At 46.1% G+C, this 19,802-nt stretch overlaps 1 protein-coding gene across 2 annotated transcripts; it reads right to left on the bottom strand.

The window, feature by feature from the left end:
* Nucleotides 1-1,579: 1,579 nt before the first annotated feature.
* Nucleotides 1,580-19,640, bottom strand: galnt7 (UDP-N-acetyl-alpha-D-galactosamine: polypeptide N-acetylgalactosaminyltransferase 7). Of its 2 annotated transcripts, none has more exons than XM_084932419.1 (15): nt 19,020-19,640; nt 14,153-14,264; nt 13,384-13,702; nt 12,156-12,322; nt 10,665-10,795; nt 9,446-9,525; nt 7,795-7,977; nt 7,058-7,175; nt 6,841-6,963; nt 6,456-6,571; nt 5,895-5,997; nt 5,287-5,385; nt 4,919-5,047; nt 4,712-4,742; nt 1,580-2,831 (listed from the first exon to the last, which is right to left on the bottom strand). In XM_084932419.1, exons 1-15 carry the CDS (start codon nt 19,140-19,142, stop codon nt 2,725-2,727), a joined length of 1,941 nt encoding a protein of 646 aa, XP_084788545.1. In that variant the 5' UTR covers nt 19,143-19,640; the 3' UTR covers nt 1,580-2,724. The 2 variants fall into 2 exon arrangements, with proteins under 2 accessions (XP_084788545.1, XP_084788544.1); XM_084932418.1 differs by lacking the exon at nt 7,795-7,977 and adding an exon at nt 8,162-8,344 and having other exon boundaries at nt 19,020-19,623.
* Between the last annotated feature and the right edge of the window lie 162 nt (nt 19,641-19,802).

Below are 19,802 nucleotides of genomic sequence, written 5' to 3'. Positions count from 1 at the left end.
TTGAGCAAAGAAAAGCTGAATTTGAGTGAACAAAATTCATTGCTGTGTGCAAAAAAATGTATTTCAGTGTTTGCTATTATCCACACACACACACACACACACACACACACACACACACACACACAACAGCAGCCCCTCTCGCTCAGTTTTTGCATTTGCGCTCGCTCGCAATGTGTTGCTTGCGCTCTCAGCATTTCTGCCCGTGCGCGCTCAACTCTTTCTCTACACCGTTATATTTGTGCCACAAAACCAGCCAATCACAGACTTGGATGCAAGAAAATCTGATTGGCTGTTTTGGTCTCCAATCAGCTCGAAATGATGAAATGCAATATCCCAGAATCCATTTGGTCCAAAACTCAAACGAGGCAGTGGCGGAGGGACGCAGAGGGGCGGAGTTTGAAATATTACTCTTTCTGGGTCACAAAATAAACTTTTAAGATATTTTCATGCGAGAATGTTTCTGTGTAAACTTCAAATACCTGCTCGATTTATCAAGACATCACATATTTGCAGAAGTGCTCTGACGTTTTCGGAGATGCCCGTTACCCACCAGCTGACCGCACAGCTGGACTGGCCATTGGGCGTACCGGCCGTTTGCCCGGTGGGCCGATGGTGATTTATCATTTTTATGTTTGTTTGTTTTTGTAACGGTATAAACAATGAAAGGTGGTGGATTAGCCAATTGGTCATGATCAACTCTGGGCTGGACCAATTACAATACATCCATATTGAGGGGAAAAGGAACGCGATTCGTCCCGGACTTCAGCTACAATGAAAAGAAAGACACAAAGCTGGAGTTATTCTGTCTTTGCTGCACAGCTGAGTGTTCTTCTCTCATTCCCTCCCCTCCCTCTCCTGTTGCTACTTCAACCATGAAACTGATCAGTGATCAGCTGATCGGCTTTTCTCTCGTTTATCTCCCACTTTGCGCCAGATAGAAGAAACCAGCGGATGTCGCGCTAAACAACAGCAGCACGTTTGATCAGCTGTTGTTAGAATTTATTTAATATTAATTTCTAGTATCAGCTGATGTTTGCTGGAGCCACAGCTGTAAAGCTGCTGGTCATGATGTCGGTTTGGATACGTGGTGAGAGGGAAACATGAAGGTGATACAAATCATACACATATACCAACAACAGTGTACATCACTGTGACAACAGCGTTTGTTTTTGTTCAAAGGCTTTATGGTTTTTCCTCTAATACCTGGTGGTGTAGTCGGTGATTTTTTGTCAGTTCAGCCTTTTATATTATGTTTAACTCGAGTGACCACCCGGTCAGCTGGTGGGTAACAGGCATCAACAGGATTCTTATTCTTTAAACAGAAAGAGCACAGAACAAAGTGAAGCACACTGTGCAGCCTGTAACACCGGACACATCCAACTGCAGCTCCACCCCTCCGTCTTGACACCTCTCGCCTTTTCTGCTCGACCTGCTTTAGACTGCAGGCTGTGTCGCCGCTCGCGTCCATAACTCTGCACATCTTTGGCCTGTGGGAGGGGTCGTATCCATAGCAACCTTGTTGCTGTGAGGCGAGATTCTTGCACAGGTCTGATGAAGTAGTTCCACTTCAGTCACACAGTTATAGTTGTAAAAATCAGGTCATTTATTTCCTCAGCCCATATTATGAAATCTCTGCTATAAGTTAGCTATTTACAAGATCATTCAAGCCCTCCACAAAATCCATCACGATCATCTTTAGAAATGATTATTTACACAGTACAAAACATTGCATACATGATCATCCAAACACCAAAGCCCCTCCCTGCTGCGCACAAAACAAAAACATCTTTTTTTTTTAACCACAATAATTGTGCATTTTTTTACATGTTAATAATCCTGCCTCCAACCCCACCCCGATTATTAATGAGTCACAGTACTGGTCAGCTACTAAACTCTATATTTCTCATCCAGACTGTCGGTAAGACGGCGACCCACACATCCTTTAGAGTATCCCAGTGTATGTCAGAGAGTAAATGAAGACTGTGAGGAGCAAAGCACTAAAGTTCAGGAGTTCATGCTGGTTTGAAAGCTCAGCACAGAGGAAGGAAACGCTGCCACGGCTTAGGGACGCGAATGGGAGGAAATCCTTTTTTTTTTTTTTTGCCTTTTCAACATTTTGGTAAAATAAAATCGCCAATTAGCCAAACTGAGCCTGTGCAATCAAAATCACACTTAGGCCAGACGAGGGGTTTGTTTGTGAAGACTCCAATAAAACCAAATCAAAGCAAACAACAGCAGCGAGTCACCACGTCCAAATATTCTTCAAAATGTGCTGCTTGTCGCTCTTTTCCTCCGTTAAACTGAGGACCTTCTTCATCCTGGTCTTTTTTCAGCGGCAGACTAAAAACCACACCCATGATGATGATGATGATGATGATGTGACTGAAGTCTAAACTCTTTGGTAAGTCAGCTCATCAGTTTGGCCGAGGACTAAACAGACCTAATAATCTTAAGACTTGATGGGATTCATTTAACAAATGCAATGAGAAAATTAGAAAAGACCTGAGAGCCTGAAAGGACAGAGACAGTGTAAACAACCACCAGGGACAGTTTCGTGTTCATCCAGCAGCTCTGGATCAAATTCTTCTTCTGGAGCGTCAGAACAACCTTCACATTTGGGCCGATGTCAACAGTTAAACCATTTGGGCTTCATTTTGTTGGAGGTACACCAACACCTAGGTGTCAGGTATTTTTCCTTTGGACAGATCGCTCTCCCAGATGTCTTCACACAGCCACAATGTTATTCATCTCCCATTTCTGAGTGGTTTTACTGGTGTCACAGTCTGATACGAACACTTTGTGAAGCAGGTCGGAGCGGTCCAGACATTTTCCTATAAGGAGAATACAGCAGCGGGATTACTGACGGACGCTCACAGGCCACCTACAAAACACACACCAGGGGTGGGGACCTCCAGGCCTCAAGGTCCTGCAGGTTTTAGACATGTCTTGAAGTTCTCCAGAGGTCTAGTAATGAACTAATCATGTGATTCATGGTGAGATCTGACACACTCGAGGCCTCGAGGTCCCCACCCCTGGTCTACACACTAGTGCTGTCCACATGCACTGAGGGACAACTGTGGGAAGGCTGCCCTTCAGACTTTAACAATGATTAGTGTGGACACGATTATTACTGCTGTGAGCGTGCAGGGTGTCACACTGCAGGGTAATGAAAAACCAAACCAGAACCTTCTGTGCTGGTCTGGTCTACATTCTGCCCAACACTCACACTGCAGGATGTAGACCAGACCAGAGCATGAAACATGAATGGTGTGTGTGTTCCTGTCTAGCTATCTTTGTGAGGACCGAAAGCTGCATTCTACTATACTTGTGAGAACCAACAGTCACTTGTGAGGACACACTCACCGGTCCTCACAAGTTTGAACGCCTTTTTGAGGCTCAAAATGTGGTTTTAGTGTCAGGGTTAAAATTAGGTTATGGTCAGGTTTAGGATGAGCGTTTGGGCCCCTCCTCCAATTGGAGGCGGGCGGCGCGCGGGCCATCCCTCGGTAGGGTGTCTGGGTCCTGGATTGTCCACGGCGTCTGCCATGGCGCACCAGGGTCCAGTCAGAAGTCCATCCAACCATGATGAGTTTTTTAATTGGTTTTTTTTACCAAATGAAAAGAAATTTTTAACTTAAATTTTTAATAAGTTGTTAAAGAAATAAAAGAAAGAAAATGAATTGGTTTTGAAAAGAACCTTTTAGGTTTTTAAAGAAAAAAGAAATCAAATCAAATTATAACAAATGAATATGAATGTGTGTGCCTATGTGGCGGCGATTCGACCTGTGAAGGTCTTCTTCAGGGCTAGTTACACACAGTGAAAAGAGGAAAACAGGCTTGCTCTCAGCGACCTGCTCTGTCCGATGGAGAGGAATGAGCAGAGAGTGCCGTCCACTTCTATTTATACCCCCCCACTTTTACGTGTCTGTTTTTCAGTTCGAATTTCGTTTTAGAAAATCAAATTAGTTTTTTGCTTTGTTGGTTCTTAGTTTTTTGGGTAGAATTTTTCCAAATGTATTTTTTGATCACTCCTCACTATCAACAACATGTTTTTAGAAAGATTGTCATTTTTTAACCATGTAAATCATTTGTAATCATGTAAACAATTTTTTAATCATGTCTATAGTATTTTTTAACCGTGTACGTAGTATGTTTAACCACAACTGTATATTTAATTTATGTTTTATTATTCTTAAATGTAATTAATAAATTGAGTTTGTAACTGAAAATTTGTAATACTGTACCAATTAGGATTAAAGCCAAATGGAAATTGTAATTAATTGGTATGCAATGATTGGGTTTAGGGCCAAATTAAAAAAGAATTAATTATTGGTCCAATTAATTAGGTTTAAGACCAGAATGTTGAAATGGTTATGGTTTATCATGTGGGTTGGGGCTTAGTTAAAGAATAGTGTTAGGGCCAGATTAGGGTTAGAGTAAGGGGCTAGGGAAACCATTATGTCAATGACGGTCCTCACTGAGATAGCTGAACGGGCTTGTGTGTGTGTGTGTGTGTGTGTGTGTGTGTGTGTGTGTGTGTGTGTGTGTGTGTGTGTGTGTGTGTGTGTGTGTGTAAAACTGGGACCAAAAGCACTTCTGAGGCTGAAGTAAATGATGCGAACAGCAGCTGACTCCATGTGTGATAAAGGCAAAAGTGCCTTTGGTTAAATGATGAGAAAAGATAAGTTAAAATGCCAGCGCAGTCCTTCACCTGTTGGCACATGAGTGAATCGATGCAGATCCTGCAGACACACACAGGAAAGGAGAGAAAAAAAGGCAGTAAATTCAGTTTGTCAGATATTTTCTGCCTCCTACAGGTTCGTGTGATCTCAGTGCTTCCAGTCTCCACACGCTGCTGAGCAAACATCTAAAGACCAACACTACATCCATCTTTTCTTGTGATCTGTGTGTGTCTCACCTTGAAGTACTTCCACTCCATGTGCTGGTTGGTTTCACAGTGTGTGATGATGATAGCAGACTTGTCGCCTCCTATGGTCAGGCACTGATCATACTGCATCAGCTGGTTGGCTTCATTGATGCGGAACAGCTACAGAGTTCAGGGTGAAAAACCAGAGTCAGGATCTTGGTGTGAGAGACTGGACACCTAACGTAAAGCCTGCCTCCACGAGGCAGGAGAGCACACTCATGGGGAGATAAGGAACCCAAGCTTTCATCTACAGAAGCAGCCAGCTGTCCCTTTAACCCACTGATCACAGTAACACTGGCTCATGTCGTCACACCAGATGAAAACAAAGAGCCACATCACGTGTGACAGTGTTTAATTACCTGGTTTCCACCCATCCTGTGGCACGGGCCCAGCTCTACATTCCCTCCGTTAGTGTGCCCCATGCTGTCGATGCAGTAACTGGTGTCGAAGCCCCGGATCTGCAATCACAGGGACAATCAAGCATGCTGTGTGTGAAACATGTTTATGCATCTTTGTGAGGACCAAATACTGGCAGGCTTGTGGGGACCAACAGCCCTTATGGCAGTGGTGTCCAAACTCCAGGCCTCAGGCCGGTGTCCTGCAGGTTTTAGATGTGTCCTTAATCCAACACAGCTGATTTAAAGGCTAAATGACGTCCTCAACGTGTCCTGAAGTTCTCCAGAGGCCTGGTAATGAACTAATCCTGCGATTCAGGTGTGTTGACTGACGGTGAGATCTAAAACCTGCAGGACACCGGCCCCCTCGGCCTGGAGTTGGCCAAGCGTGCCTTATGGGGACTAAACGCCCGTCCACACGAGTGGGAAGACAGTTTTGAAACTCAAAATGTGGTTTTAGGGCCACAGACAGGGTTATGCATTCATCTTTAATGGTTAGGGTGAGCGGCTAGGGAAAGCATTATGTCCTCACTATGATATCAAAACGAGAGTGTGTGTGTGAACACGCCTACCTCCCCCCACTCTACATTTTTAGGAGGAAGTGGGTAGTGCAGTGGAATGTCGTATGCTATTTCCTCCATGAACCACTTGAAACTTTTGCATCGATGTTCCTCCCTGCAACAAGCAAACGTGAGATCAGCTGTGTGGTTAGCAGCTAAAGATGAATTCAGACAGAAAAACGCTTCATCCTCAGGTCACATAATCCTACATGTTAGTGCAGTGGCTGTTATTTACTGCACACCTGTAACACACAACTCTTACAACATTTACGCTACAGCATGATAAAGGGTGTATGCGTAGGCACATCTTTCTGAGCACAGTTGGAGGTCAGTGTTTAACGTTTCCACAGCGATGGAGTGAATTTGTGTCAAAAGCACAACAAACCTTCATGATATGATCGTACCCACATTAAACAGTTTTTTCCCTTGATGAAGACCGACTCGTCGACTGTAAATCACACAATCACACTGCACAGCTGAAGGAACACATCCTGGGGAAAGTCAGTCAGTGCTACACTATGTTCTGAGTGGGCGTTCACTCAGTAAAAAGGTAGAAGAGTGGTTTTTGTGCACCTGAATCGTTTAAGGTCACTGATGTCGCCGTAGGCCAGAGTCAGAGTTTCAGGGCGGCTGGCGTAGAAGTAGTCCTTATAGTCGTCCCACCAAACCTCCACAACACGAACATAGTTCTGCAAACACAAATACAACATATGTAGATGAAGTAACATCCCTTTCATGACAGAGTGATTGTATAGGTGTAGCGGTGACTGTGGGCAGAATGGCAAAAGCATGCATCTGCTATTGAACCTGGCTCCATGCATGCAGGTGGAGGGCCAAATGGCAGCAACACCTCCTTTCTGTAGACAGAAACTTGGAAATGCAGGACTCTGTGGAAACTTGAAACAGAAGATGTGCACTATACAAGTTTCAATCCATTCATACGTTTGTCTGCTTTTACCTTGAGAGTAGGCGAGGATCCAACATGTGCTGGCGGAGGGTTGCCTTGCCATCCCTGAAGTCTGTAGATGTGGCCGACGCGAGAACAGGGCACAAAGAGCAGCTGGCCACCACACTGCCAGATCTGGACCAGCATACAGAGTCACAGTAACCATGATGTCTTTACAATGTGCAGGGATCCATCAGCCATGAACATAAACTGACAATTCAAAGTCTACCTTGTAAGATATTTCAAAATTCTCCCCTCCCCATATCTGCAGTCCAGGGTCGTACAGTCCCAGCTCAAAGAAAAAGTCTCTTTCTATAGCAAAGAGACCTCCTGCCATGGCTGGAGACCTGCAGGTATAAAGACACACAGTCCTCAGCCCGAAACAAGCTTCCATCTCTTTGTAATCATGTGACTCTACGTGGTCAGTCCCTCTGCTGACGTAATAATGAACAAGTGACACTGACAGAGACATGAGTGAAAGACAGCAGGAGGACGAATGAAAATGTGAAGACAGAAAAAAGGAGTGATGGTGCCCCAGTCCGAGCCCAGTTCACACCAGAAGCTCACCCACAGACCCCACAAATATCCCAAAGTCCCACAGCCTTCAGGTCGGGACTCAACCCACCTTAGCCAACGCAGCTTGCCGCCAAGACCACTTAAAGGAAAGAAGGAGTCCTTTCAGACAGACTCAGGGTAAGAGACACCTGAGAGGAAGCTGTGCTACACTGAACAAAGAAGAGTGGAGTCAACAACAAGCTCCTTCCCCCCAGTGGGTGGAAGATAGATGTGTGCAGCGACACCTAAACAATGATTCACACTCATGACCGTTACCTCTACACAAGCACGGCTGACATGACTTTAAGATTAGCATTTTTCTGTTAAGGTGAGGCTGCACTACTCCTACTGTGAGGCCTGTGAGAAATGACGCGGGACACGTCTACACGAGTTAGGAATGACTGTGTGTACCTATAAGGCTCAGTCTGAGTTTTTCTCAGCTTATGTTCCCTGGCTCCCAGAGGGATTCTCTTCCACAGCATGCTCCAATCCCAGGCGCCTCTAGCAAAACCATTGCTGTCTCCTCCACCCTGGGGCTCAAAGGTGAACGTCTCGCCGTGGACGGAGTCGATCAGAGGCACCGTACACACCGTTCTGACACAGAGGGCCACGCATACAGCATACGTGGAGAGGAGGGGTGTACATGAAGGGGATGACGGCAGTGCCAGGAAAAACACACAGACAGACACAGGGAAAGGTGCCACGCGGGGTGGGGGTGGGGGTGGAGACACAAACAGAACAGAGGTCAGTTTAACAAGCTGGTGCGTTGTGTGTGTACCGGTAAGGCTGGGTGGTGTGCGCCCTCTTGGCCTTCTCTCTCTGGCTAAGCGGTACTCTCTTCCAGAGCAGGCTCCAGTCCCAGGCCCCTCTAGCCAGGCCGTCCTCGTCTCCACCTTGCTGGGGCTCCATACTGTACTCATTACCATCTATATAGTCTATCAGCGGCACTGTGCATACTGTCCTACATACACATAAACACACACAAGCCTTTGGATGTGCCGCTTTTCAATAACAGCGCTGTAAAACCAGAGTAAAGGAGTGTGTGTCTCAGAGTGTAGAAGTGATGCAGCACAGCAGACGATCTAGAGGCGCGCAGACTGAGCTGCAATCAGCAGCCACGGTGGGACGATGACGCGCCCTCGGACCGCCGTCAGACCTTTCTGATACAGAAAACTGATTAAAAAGCATAAAATGTCAAAGGACTGGTGGAGGGTAGGCCCTAACTCACCGAGGCTCCATGAATACAGCTTCAGGTACTCAGCCACTGATCGGCCATAAGATCAAAACCATCTGTGTCACATTGTTGAGCCATTTTTAACATTAAACAGTTGGATCCATATTATTCTGGTGATGTGTTGGTTTTGAATCAGAGCCATCTTATATCCAGATTATATTATATGTAGATTATATCGCAGAAACGAAAAAGCAACAGGACACTGACTCACAGACGGCTTCGCGGTTAGCGAGGCCGGTTCGCTCATCTGTCCAAGACACACTACACAGAGCTGCAGTTCATCACATTTCATATCTTTTTCTTCATTTAAAAATAAAATCTTAAATTTGACTTTATGATAGTTCAGTCAGTGACTTTTGAGCCTCTAAAATGCGTCTGTTTTGTGTCTTTGTGTGAATCTGCTGCTGCAATAACAAACTCACACAAAGACAATTTGTGCAATTTCCCTTTGGGGATGAATAAAGACAGCTGACTAAATTATTCACCAAGTTGACTCAAAGCCCTCGAATTAAAGCTGAAAGTCTGCACATCCTGATTTGATTTAACATCAATCACACTGGAGCAACATTACAAATAATGTCGTAATAATAATGTCTGCATGTCTGAATTCACGTCACTGAACTGGACATGTGCAAACAGAAAAACTGATAAACTGTCACATCAGCACTGCTGAAAAACAACAAGCTGCAGGTTAACAGACAGCACAGCTTCACAACCACGACAGCTGTTATAACATGAGGCTACACTGTGTGTGTGTGTGTGTGTGTGTGTGTGTGTGTGTGTGTGTGTGTGTGTGTGTGTGTGTGTGTGTGTGTGTGTGTGTACTACCTGTCCTTTGAAATGGGAGCGATCAGTGGAGCGTACCAGTTGATCCCGACCTCACAGTGAGCATCCAGGTAGACCAGCACCTTTAAAAAGGAAACCCTTTGAAATGTGATGCTGCTAATTTGAGCCTCTGTCTAAATGTTGCCCCACTGACATCCTGAATTATGTAGGACAGCAGCTCCGACTCCTGGGTCATGAAATCTGCCGACTCGTGAGAATTCTTCCTTTTCTTGCTCAGAAACATAAGGACCAGTTCATTGTGGCTTGATGTCAGCAGCACAAACACACAACGCCTTCAGTGTGTGTGCACGATACAGAGCAAGTTTGCATCTGCAAATCTGGCAGTGTGTTCGGCGTCACATGACACAAACGAGGGTTCAACTGCAGGCATGTTTAAGGACAGATGAAGTGCCGTGTTTGTTGGTAAAATTCTCACAAACACGGTGTCCACTCTTACTGGCTGTGTACTCGGACCTCCAGTCACACTGTGACAAACCTCAAAGTGGTTTTTCTCCAGCATGTTTAAACTTCACGTTACAAAGACGAGGCCTGCCTCTTGTTATCTGCACAGTTTGAAAATGAGAAACTAAAAATTCTCACTCTGCTGATAAATTAGTCGTGTGTGGTTTCATCCCTGTTAGAGCCAGAACGACTGACCCTCTGCAGCTGTTTGTGGACGCTCCTCTGTACTGTGTTCGTGTCCTCTCTACATGCTTTTCTCCCGCCTGTCAGCTGATCTCCCATCAGTTGTCTGACTTCTTTTATTCAGCTCGTCAGACTGTCGGTGATGCAGAGGATCACTGACAGGACTGCTGGGTGCCAGTCGGCACTTTTACAAATCAGTTATTGACACTTATTTAAAGATGGGAGCCCAGTTTACTTTCTTACTATATGAAATTGGTTCTGCAGTAATAGAGTGTACATACAAAACAAAACACAGTTACATCACATGGAACCAAAATTCCTGCGGAAAACTGCAGCAGTGCCAGAACGTAAGAACCTTCTAACAGAGCGTCATCAGCTGAGCTGGAACAGAGTTTCCTGTCTGCAGCGGCCGCACGCTGGGATCTCTTCAGAGGCGATGTTGTACATTTAACACAGAGTACTCTTACACACAGTACTTCACTGTATTTATTTTAAATTCAGATCAGTTTGCTAATTAAAAGTCTAAGAGACATCATCAGCATTAGAGAGGAAAAGCAACAGTGACGTCACATGGTACCTGTCCTTTGGTGGCCTTCTTGGCTCCAATGCTCCTGGCCTGTATTAATCCTTCCCTCTTCTCATTCCTGAAGAGTTTGACGAGGCCGTTCCACTGCTTGATGTACTCCTCCAGGCGCTCCTTCAGATGGACTGCAAGTGCATTGGTTAGCCAGCATTAGTACACGCGTTTGGACCAGTGAGCATTTGATAAAACAGTTTTGGTTTGCTGACAGACGAATGCTGGAGTGAAGACACGAGTTGGTGATTGTTAGATTTGTATTGTTGATTGTCATTTATGCTTAGAAATATCTACTCATATATGCTTAGAGTTGTATAATCAATGTCATGTTGGTAGAGGATTGATTCTTAGGAGTCTGCAAAGGCATCGTGTGCATTCCAGAGTCCTCTGGCATTCACACCCTGGCAGCTTGGGAGAGGTCGTACCTTGTTTTATTGTTTTATGGTAGGATAAACGTGGCTATGTCAGTTTTACTCGAAGTGCCTTTTGTTTAGATGGACCGCTGGACTTCCAGACTTAGGGAAGTCGGTTATGGGGTCACACACTGACCACACACACACACACACACACATACACACACACACACACACACACACACACACACACACACACACACACACGCACACACACACAGGCAACTCTTTGTGCACATGTAGACGTCATATGTTAATGAACCTATGTATATTCATGTAACCTCAATAAAAGAGCAGTGTTACGGGGGAGCGGACGAGAGCGACTGGGGTCAAGCGAAGGAACGGCGCTTGTCGTGGTTCTCTCCCTCATGCATGAGTAACACGAAGAACTTTGGTGACTCGTGTCTTGCTTTTGCTGTGTAGTTGAATTGTCTTGAACGTTCCAGCGAATGGGGTTAAGCTACAAACCTATCAGTGATGTGTTCCCACATACGTGCTGCACACAGCACCAGCTGATTGATATGTTCAGTGCCACATGGCTGTTAGCAGCTGATCACACAGACGTTTCTATCATAGGTAGGTTTCGTTACATTCCACTAAGTTAGAGTTTAGCACTCCAGGCTAGTCAGACAGCATTAGCTAACTTAGCTAGCATGAGTCAGCTGTGCAGCTTGTCTGGTCCTCCTCTCACTTTCATTTCCCTCTTTGATGCTCCACAGACTCAGAGCTGAGTGCAGCGTACTGTGGCGAATACACTGACATGTGTCCGTGCCGTGCTTCATTTCTCTACGCAGTCAGGTTGTTAGCCTCTATCTTCCCTGTGCTGCGTTCTGGCTCCACTGGGGTGATTACAGCCGCCCACGTGGATGTCTGAGGAGCGTGCACAGACATGATGGTAACACCATATGACACCTTGCCTCTGACCACAGACTGCAGCAGACAGCACCACGTGAACCAACAGCACGGCCTTTGCAGGTGATCATTAACAGCACTGATGGAAAAAGGAGGCTGTTCACAGTGGAACCAACATGCATCTAAAATGATGTTTTTACTCCTGGAGGGAGGAAAACAGACCCACCTTTGTTACTGAAGTCATCTATCAGGACAATCTCAGCCAGGTACCTGCGAGGAGTCCTCTTGATGACACTGTGGACAGTCCTCATCAGCGTTGACCAGCCTTCGTTATGGAAGACTATCACCACGCTGGATGTGAGCAGTCTGTCGTCGTAGTGCCAGTACTTACACCTGCACAGAGGACACGGTGTGCCATGAGAAACCTTGTTGCTGCACAGCGTAGTACAGTCTCGCTGCACCAACGCAACTCCTACAAGGTAAAACTTGTTTAAACTGTGCATCGACACTGTGACACAGGCGCCGTCTAACAGTCCGACGCTTCAGCTCTGCATCCATCAGAGCGCGAGTGTGTGAGCGTCAGGTTAAAGTTCGAAGGCACAGAGAAAGCATGTGCACAATGTGTGTGAGAATGAGGCTAACGGTGCATTTCACTCCACGGCAGCAGGACCCAGTGTGTAAACTTTGCTACGGTGTCGTAGCTGCACCACAGAGCAACACTGCAAAGTTCACTAAACATAGATGTTTACATTCATTTATTTCTTATATTGCAGACATTTGCACTGTTATCAGTATTTGCACACTATATTATTTTTTGACAACCTTTAAAGTCATTATTCAACACATTGTTATTGTTAAATAAATATCGTCAAATCATCGAGATCTCAATTTCAGTGAAAATAGTCGTGATGATCATTTTTGCCATAATCGAGCAGCCCTACTTCACACTGACTCGTACATGCAGAAACAAACACAAGAACATAATTCACCTAATCAGTTTGCAGCCTGTACGAGGATCTGAGTGGAAACATTTATGTTCTCACTTCAACTGAGCGATAAAGTCAGCAGCGTCAATTGAAAAGGCTGTAAGGCAGCACCTGTGTCACTCTACACGCTGCCAAAGGTCTCGTGTTAGAAATCGGCCACAGTGATTTGGTCATCACGCCCATTTCTGCACTCAGAACACAGGATACGGCGTACTTAATGATGTGTCGCTTTTCTGTTTATGAGAAACACATTGCGAACACGTGTCTGCACACTCGGCATGATTCAGTATCATTTCCTGATTGATTAAACATGTTTTTCCCTGAGCGAGGTTACAGGAGGACGATCGGTGTTAGGCTTACTGCCTGCTTCCTGTGGCTATTAAAGTTTATCTCCTGTAATATTAATCAGGTTTATGTGACTGCAGGACAAAAGATGGCAGACATGCATTCAGTGGAAGCAGTACTTACTCTTCGTGGCGTATGTCATTGATTGTTCTGTCCAGTGAAATCATATCACTGGCGACCATGTTGAAGCCAAACTCTTTGATGGAGGCCTGAACCGAGTCTTTGTACTCTGGACCCAGGACAAACGGCTTAGCGCCCTCTCCGGGTCCACCGGGGACCCCTGGAGGTTCAGGCTCCTTAGGCTCAAAATTTCCCAGGATACCTTTCTTCAGGACGGGGCTAGTGTAGGCGTGTGTGTGAGGTCCGAATGTCACATACTGCTGTTGAATCACCTGCTTCTGGTTGGCTTGCTCCTTTGAATCCTTGGGAAGGTCGGCCCCTCCTGAACACAAACCAAGAGATGACACAGGACCACAATAGACTTTTAGTCTTTGGCAGGAGAAAACACCAAAACCACTGTCAGGGCTGATATTAATTAGCAGTGATTACAGACCAACAGTCACTAATGAGGATCATCTTCTGTCAGCTGCTCCACAGCAGACTATCTCCCTATCCCAGCATCGCCCTGCATCTCCTCCTTCACTACATCCGTGAACTTCCTCTGAGGTCTTCCTCTTTCCCTCCTGCTCCGTCTTCATCACCCTGTGTCCAGAACATCCACCCTCCCTCCTCTGCACATGTACAAATCATCCTAGCCTCTCTGGTTGACTCATGTCTAATACAGGAGGTATACACCAATATTGGTGATTTAAATACAGTAATACAGTGGGCTGTCACTTTGACAGTCACCCGCTTCGGCCACAGTCAGGAAAAAACAAAAGTCAGTCCTCACCGTGTTTCAGTCTGATGGAGTCGAGGTCGACCTCCACCCCCTCCACATGAGGCCAGGGCATCACAGGCTTAAACTGCTCTGCAAGGTCACCTTTGGGCAACAAGCTGTCATCCTGCATGATGAAACACAACAGACATGGATATTAAACACATGTGTCCTGTACTGAAATACAATGCAGCTCATTTTGAACACATTCACAGAGTTAATGCAGCCAAGACACTTAAATCCAGCGATTCTGTCTGCGCGCCACGCTGGTCACAAACACGAGCGAATCAAAACCAAACACATCACAAACAAACAAACTCGAAAGGTTCTGCAGAGAAAAGCACATCAATATCATTACTGTCCTGTTCTACATGTTAAATTCTGATAATCAAACATATGGTTAGTGCACAAGATCATAAATAAAGCTGCTCCACTACAGTTACCAGGTCCACCACAAGGGGGGGCTGTGCTTCCAAGTGTGCAGAGACTTCAGCTCTTCTGTCATGATGTGAACAAATGGATTGTCAGCATTAATCATTAATAATTTTGTTTTGTGCTTTATGGAATTGTATTTATATGTTTAATATTCTGATATATGTGTGTGTGTGTGTGTGTGTGTGTGTGTGTGTGGATTTTAACTGTAGCTTTTCCTTTTGAGTACAGTCCCTGAAACCAAATCAAAAGAAAAGAGAAACAAACACAGAAATCTATACAAACACAATGAGGTGTGACTGCGTTGACTCTGTGGCAGCAGGGTCAGGCTCCAGCATCCCCGGGGCCGAACTGGGATAAGTAGAGGTGACTGGATTACATACAGCTGCTCACAGGGTCGGTGACTCACCTGCTTCAGCAGGGAACAAAGCTGCTCGTTTAGCACCGTTAACCTAAGATGATGAGAGCCTGTTACTACTTCTTCATGGACTCGCTCAGCCAAATCTGCAGCTCCGCACGTGTAAAACTGACTGAGTGTGAGCAGCTCTCAAACCTCAGCACGCCAACAAAGAAATAAAAACAAGTTGGTAATAAATGTGTATGAGCATGTGTTGGTCAGCTTGCTTCAGTCTTCCCTCATTCACAGAAGTCAGCGATGGATTTTGCAGCTTCCCGTCTGTCTAAATTGACAACGCAGAATAAACCCCGCCTCCCCCTTGTTTGATGGTCTGGTCTGGTCCAGGTTCAGCCCCTCCAAGCTGATGTTAAACAGCCGAGCAGACGGTGGGGTGGGTTTCAGAAAAAGACACACCGGTGGAAACTAAACTCCTAGTGAAGGAAGCTGCTGGACTTCCTCGTGTTAGCCAGTTTACCTTATTTCTATTAGAAAAATAATGTTTTTGTGTTTAGCCAACACTTAGTGGGTGCAGGCACACTCTTTGTGCATGTGTGTACTAAATCATGTATCTGCCTCACTGCTGCCAGGACACACAAATCAAACCTCAGACTGTCCCACACTCACTCCCGACACTCAACGAGCCCCACTGATATCTGAAGGAGCACAGGAGCTCATTGTTCTTCTATGCACTGCTTATTTAGTAATAATAACACGTTATGGTTATAGCCCACATAAACAGTTTTGCACGCTGCCTGTGACTGCTGCTTTCAGCAAGCTAAATCAGATGAAACCCTGTTAGAGTTGGCCATGAAGGTCCGATCAGCAATGACGACGTGAACCGCTCTGAGGGGTCACGGTTCATGGAGACAGAGGTTCTCTCACCCTCAGTACAAACCACCAGGTGGCGCATTACCCAGTGTTGAAGGTTGGTGGCAGGCCCAGACGGAGACCGACACACCACAGCAGGTACATGACTACAGGTGGGTTTCATAAGCAGCTCGTGTTAAAAATTAAATATCACCAGTAGCTGCAAACAGCTGTGATCGCTCCGTTGATCCTTCACCAGCAAACTGTGACACAAGCTGGCAGAGAGGCAGCAGTCCTGCCTGAAGCTCACAGCACAACCTCAGCGCAGCACACCGAAGACCATAGCAGGGAGTCTGTGATGGGTGCTGCCTGTTAGCTGTCTAACATCACACTGTTCAAGAGACTCGGTGTGATGTTGATACCAACAAGAAATGAGCAGAGTTGAATCCATGTTCAGAGAGAAGCACAGCACCCACACAGCCTCTCTGCACCAGGCTGGTGTCGGTCAGCCGTGGCAGAAGGATTCATTTACTGCCCTAAAATTGCTAATACACTAATACTCCACTAGTCCAGCATTCAAAAACATCCTACAGTAACTGTAAGTATGGATGAATTATCAGCAAAGTATCAAAAATAACTCCTTTTTAGTACTTTGAGCATTTGTGGGGAAAATTCCTGGAAATGGTCCAACCCCCCATCCATCCACCACCACAGCAACTGTCATCATATGTATCAATACAGGGAGTGCAGAATTATTAGGCAAATGAGTATTTTGTCCACATCATCCTCTTCATGCATGTTGTCTTACTCCAAGCTGTATAGGCTCGAAAGCCTACTACCAATTAAGCATATTAGGTGATGTGCATCTCTGTAATGAGAAGGGGTGTGGTCTAATGACATCAACACCCTATATCAGGTGTGCATAATTATTAGGCAACGTCCTTTCCTTTGGCAAAATGGGTCAAAAGAAGGACTTGACAGGCTCAGAAAAGTCAAAAATAGTGAGATATCTTGCAGAGGGATGCAGCAGTCTCAAAATTGCAAAGCTTCTGAAGCGTGATCATCGAACAATCAAGCGTTTCATTCAAAATAGTCAACAGGGTCGCAAGAAGCGTGTGGAAAAACCAAGGCGCAAAATAACTGCCCACGAACTGAGAAAAGTCAAGCGTGCAGCTGCCAAGATGCCACTTGCCACCAGTTTGGCCATATTTCAGAGCTGCAGCATCACTGGAGTGCCCAAAAGCACAAGGTGTGCAATACTCAGAGACATGGCCAAGGTAAGAAAGGCTGAAAGACGACCACCACTGAACAAGACACACAAGCTGAAACGTCAAGACTGGGCCAAGAAATATCTCAAGACTGATTTTTCTAAGGTTTTATGGACTGATGACATGAGAGTGAGTCTTGATGGGCCAGATGGATGGGCCCGTGGCTGGATTGGTAAAGGGCAGAGAGCTCCAGTCCGACTCAGACGCCAGCAAGGTGGAGGTGGAGTACTGGTTTGGGCTGGTATCATCAAAGATGAGCTTGTGGGGCCTTTTCGGGTTGAGGATGGAGTCAAGCTCAACTCCCAGTCCTACTGCCAGTTTCTGGAAGACACCTTCTTCAAGCAGTGGTACAGGAAGAAGTCTGCATCCTTCAAGAAAAACATGATTTTCATGCAGGACAATGCTCCATCACACGCGTCCAACTACTCCACAGCGTGGCTGGCAAGAAAGGGTATAAAAGAAGAAAAACTAATGACATGGCCTCCTTGTTCACCTGATCTGAACCCCATTGAGAACCTGTGGTCCATCATCAAATGTGAGATTTACAAGGAGGGAAAACAGTACACCTCTCTGAACAGTGTCTGGGAGGCTGTGGTTGCTGCTGCACGCAATGTTGATGGTGAACAGATCAAAACACTGACAGAATCCATGGATGGCAGGCTTTTGAGTGTCCTTGCAAAGAAAGGTGGCTATATTGGTCGCTGATTTGTTTTTGTTTTCTTTTTGAATGTCAGAAATGTATATTTGTGAATGTGGAGATGTTATATTGGTTTCACTGGTAAAAATAAATCATTGAAATGGGTATATATTTGTTTTTTGTTAAGTTGCCTAATAATTCTGCACAGTAATAGTCACCTGCACACACAGATATCCCCCTAAAATAGCTAAAACTAAAAACAAACTAAAAACTACTTCCAAAAACATTCAGCTTTGATATTAATGAGTTTTGTGGGTTCATTGAGAACATGGTTGTTGTTCAATAATAACATTATTCCTCAAAAATACAACTTGCCTAATAATTCTGCACTCCCTGTATACACTAATGTGACAAAAACAACTGGGATACGTCTTTTGTCCATATAGCCCAGCCCTGTAGAGGTGACACCATTTCTGTGGCAGCCTCCTTACACCAGATCCAATAACGGTGTGAAACCCTGCACCAGTCCCCTCTACCTACACCTGCCTCCAGCCACAGAGGCAGACAATGTCCTGAAGACATGACAACAGTGCAGATGGTGCAGCCTGTCTGTCTCCTGTGTTTGACAGCGCTGTAAGACTGGTCAGGGCTTCACGACACCTGTTCTGGCACAAATAAAGAGGACGTACTGGACACTTGTCCTCTGACAACACCAGCGTGACTGTGCAGAGCGTGGCCTACACCATTAAACAGCTGCAGACACGGGACACAACACGTAAAGGTGTCCCACTGTGGGCTGCGGCGTGCACACAGATCTGCTCCTGTAGGGACAATAGGAAAAGCCTCTGAGGTGTGACTGAGGCACCGGGAGCTGCTGGAGCCTCCATCAAAGTGCCAGAACACGTCCTCGGGACCGGGTCCACGCAATCTCCACACGGGTGCCCTTTCTTACATAACCCAAAAATGATCTGCGTTTCCGGCTGGAATTGAACCAGCAACCTCCCGCCGGCCATGACCGTGTGGCTCAGTGGCACACTGGTCATATGTCTACATGCAATCATTTGAATACCTTGCAGAAAAACCGCAATACCGGAACAACTTTTACAACCCACTTCCGCCTTTGACTCCAACATGGTGACATATGCGGATATGAATCCTGGGAGCCACGGTGCTGTTAGCAGCAGCGACTGTACAGGCAGCTGTGCAGCTAGAGTCCAGACCACAGCGTCCGCTGACTGCCCAACACACACACACACACACACACACAGTGCAACAGCGTGTGTGTGTCATAACTGCTCACACGCTAACACTGATGTGGCTCAGAGCCTGTTGTGTACTCACCCTTTTCTCAAACGGGTTGTCTGTGTTGGCTTTGGGGGTCAGGGTGGACCAGAGCACCAACAGGCCCAGAAACGTGCCGATGACCAGCAGGCTCCGCAGAATGAATCCCACTTTGAGCCTCATGTTAGCAGCAGCCGCTACGCTGCGTTAGCTTCAAGTTAGCACGGGAGCTAAGCAGCTAACAGGTCGCTAGCTTGTGCTGAATGTTGAACAGGCTCCTGCTGACGCAGCGACCTCCGCCTCCACTACACCGACACGCCGTGCCTCTCCATGCTAGGAACAGTTTTTTCTTCTTCGGTTGTTTCTCGGTCGTGTCCGGCTCTCCCGCTCTCTGAGGCGCCGTGTAGATGTAGACGCAGTACCACCACCTGTGGGGCTGTGCTGCTGCACGGATGACAATGCTGGTAGGCTGTGGTCGCCACTGCTGACAGGCTCAGCACGGGCTTAAAAGCAGGTATTACTGGGTGTGGAGACAAACAAGAGGTCGGTCCTGTCCGGTTTGTTCGTCATTAGGAGGGATGTGGCTCATTGTCCACGTCATATATAATTGTAAAGAGCGCATCCAAGGGAACAGTAGGCATTGGTAGCATTCACACGGAGTTAATATGAAAGCATTCGGAATAAAGGTACGGGGTGATAATAAGTCCAGATCATTAGAAGCAATGATTCGGTCTCACCTGGTACCAAGAGAATGCAGAGAGCAGAATCACAGGTGTGTACAGGTAACTGTACAACACCTCAGACGTGTCTGGCCTAATTTAAGCCACATAAAGACGTGGACAT

This window comes from Perissodus microlepis, chromosome 6 (genome assembly GCF_051167445.1).
Source record: "Perissodus microlepis isolate ML-2025 ecotype Zambia chromosome 6, ASM5116744v1, whole genome shotgun sequence".
In the NCBI taxonomy this organism is placed as follows: Eukaryota; Metazoa; Chordata; class Actinopteri; order Cichliformes; family Cichlidae; genus Perissodus; species Perissodus microlepis.
Note: the sequence above shows the minus strand (reverse complement) of the source record. Positions and strands in the feature narration are given on the sequence as shown.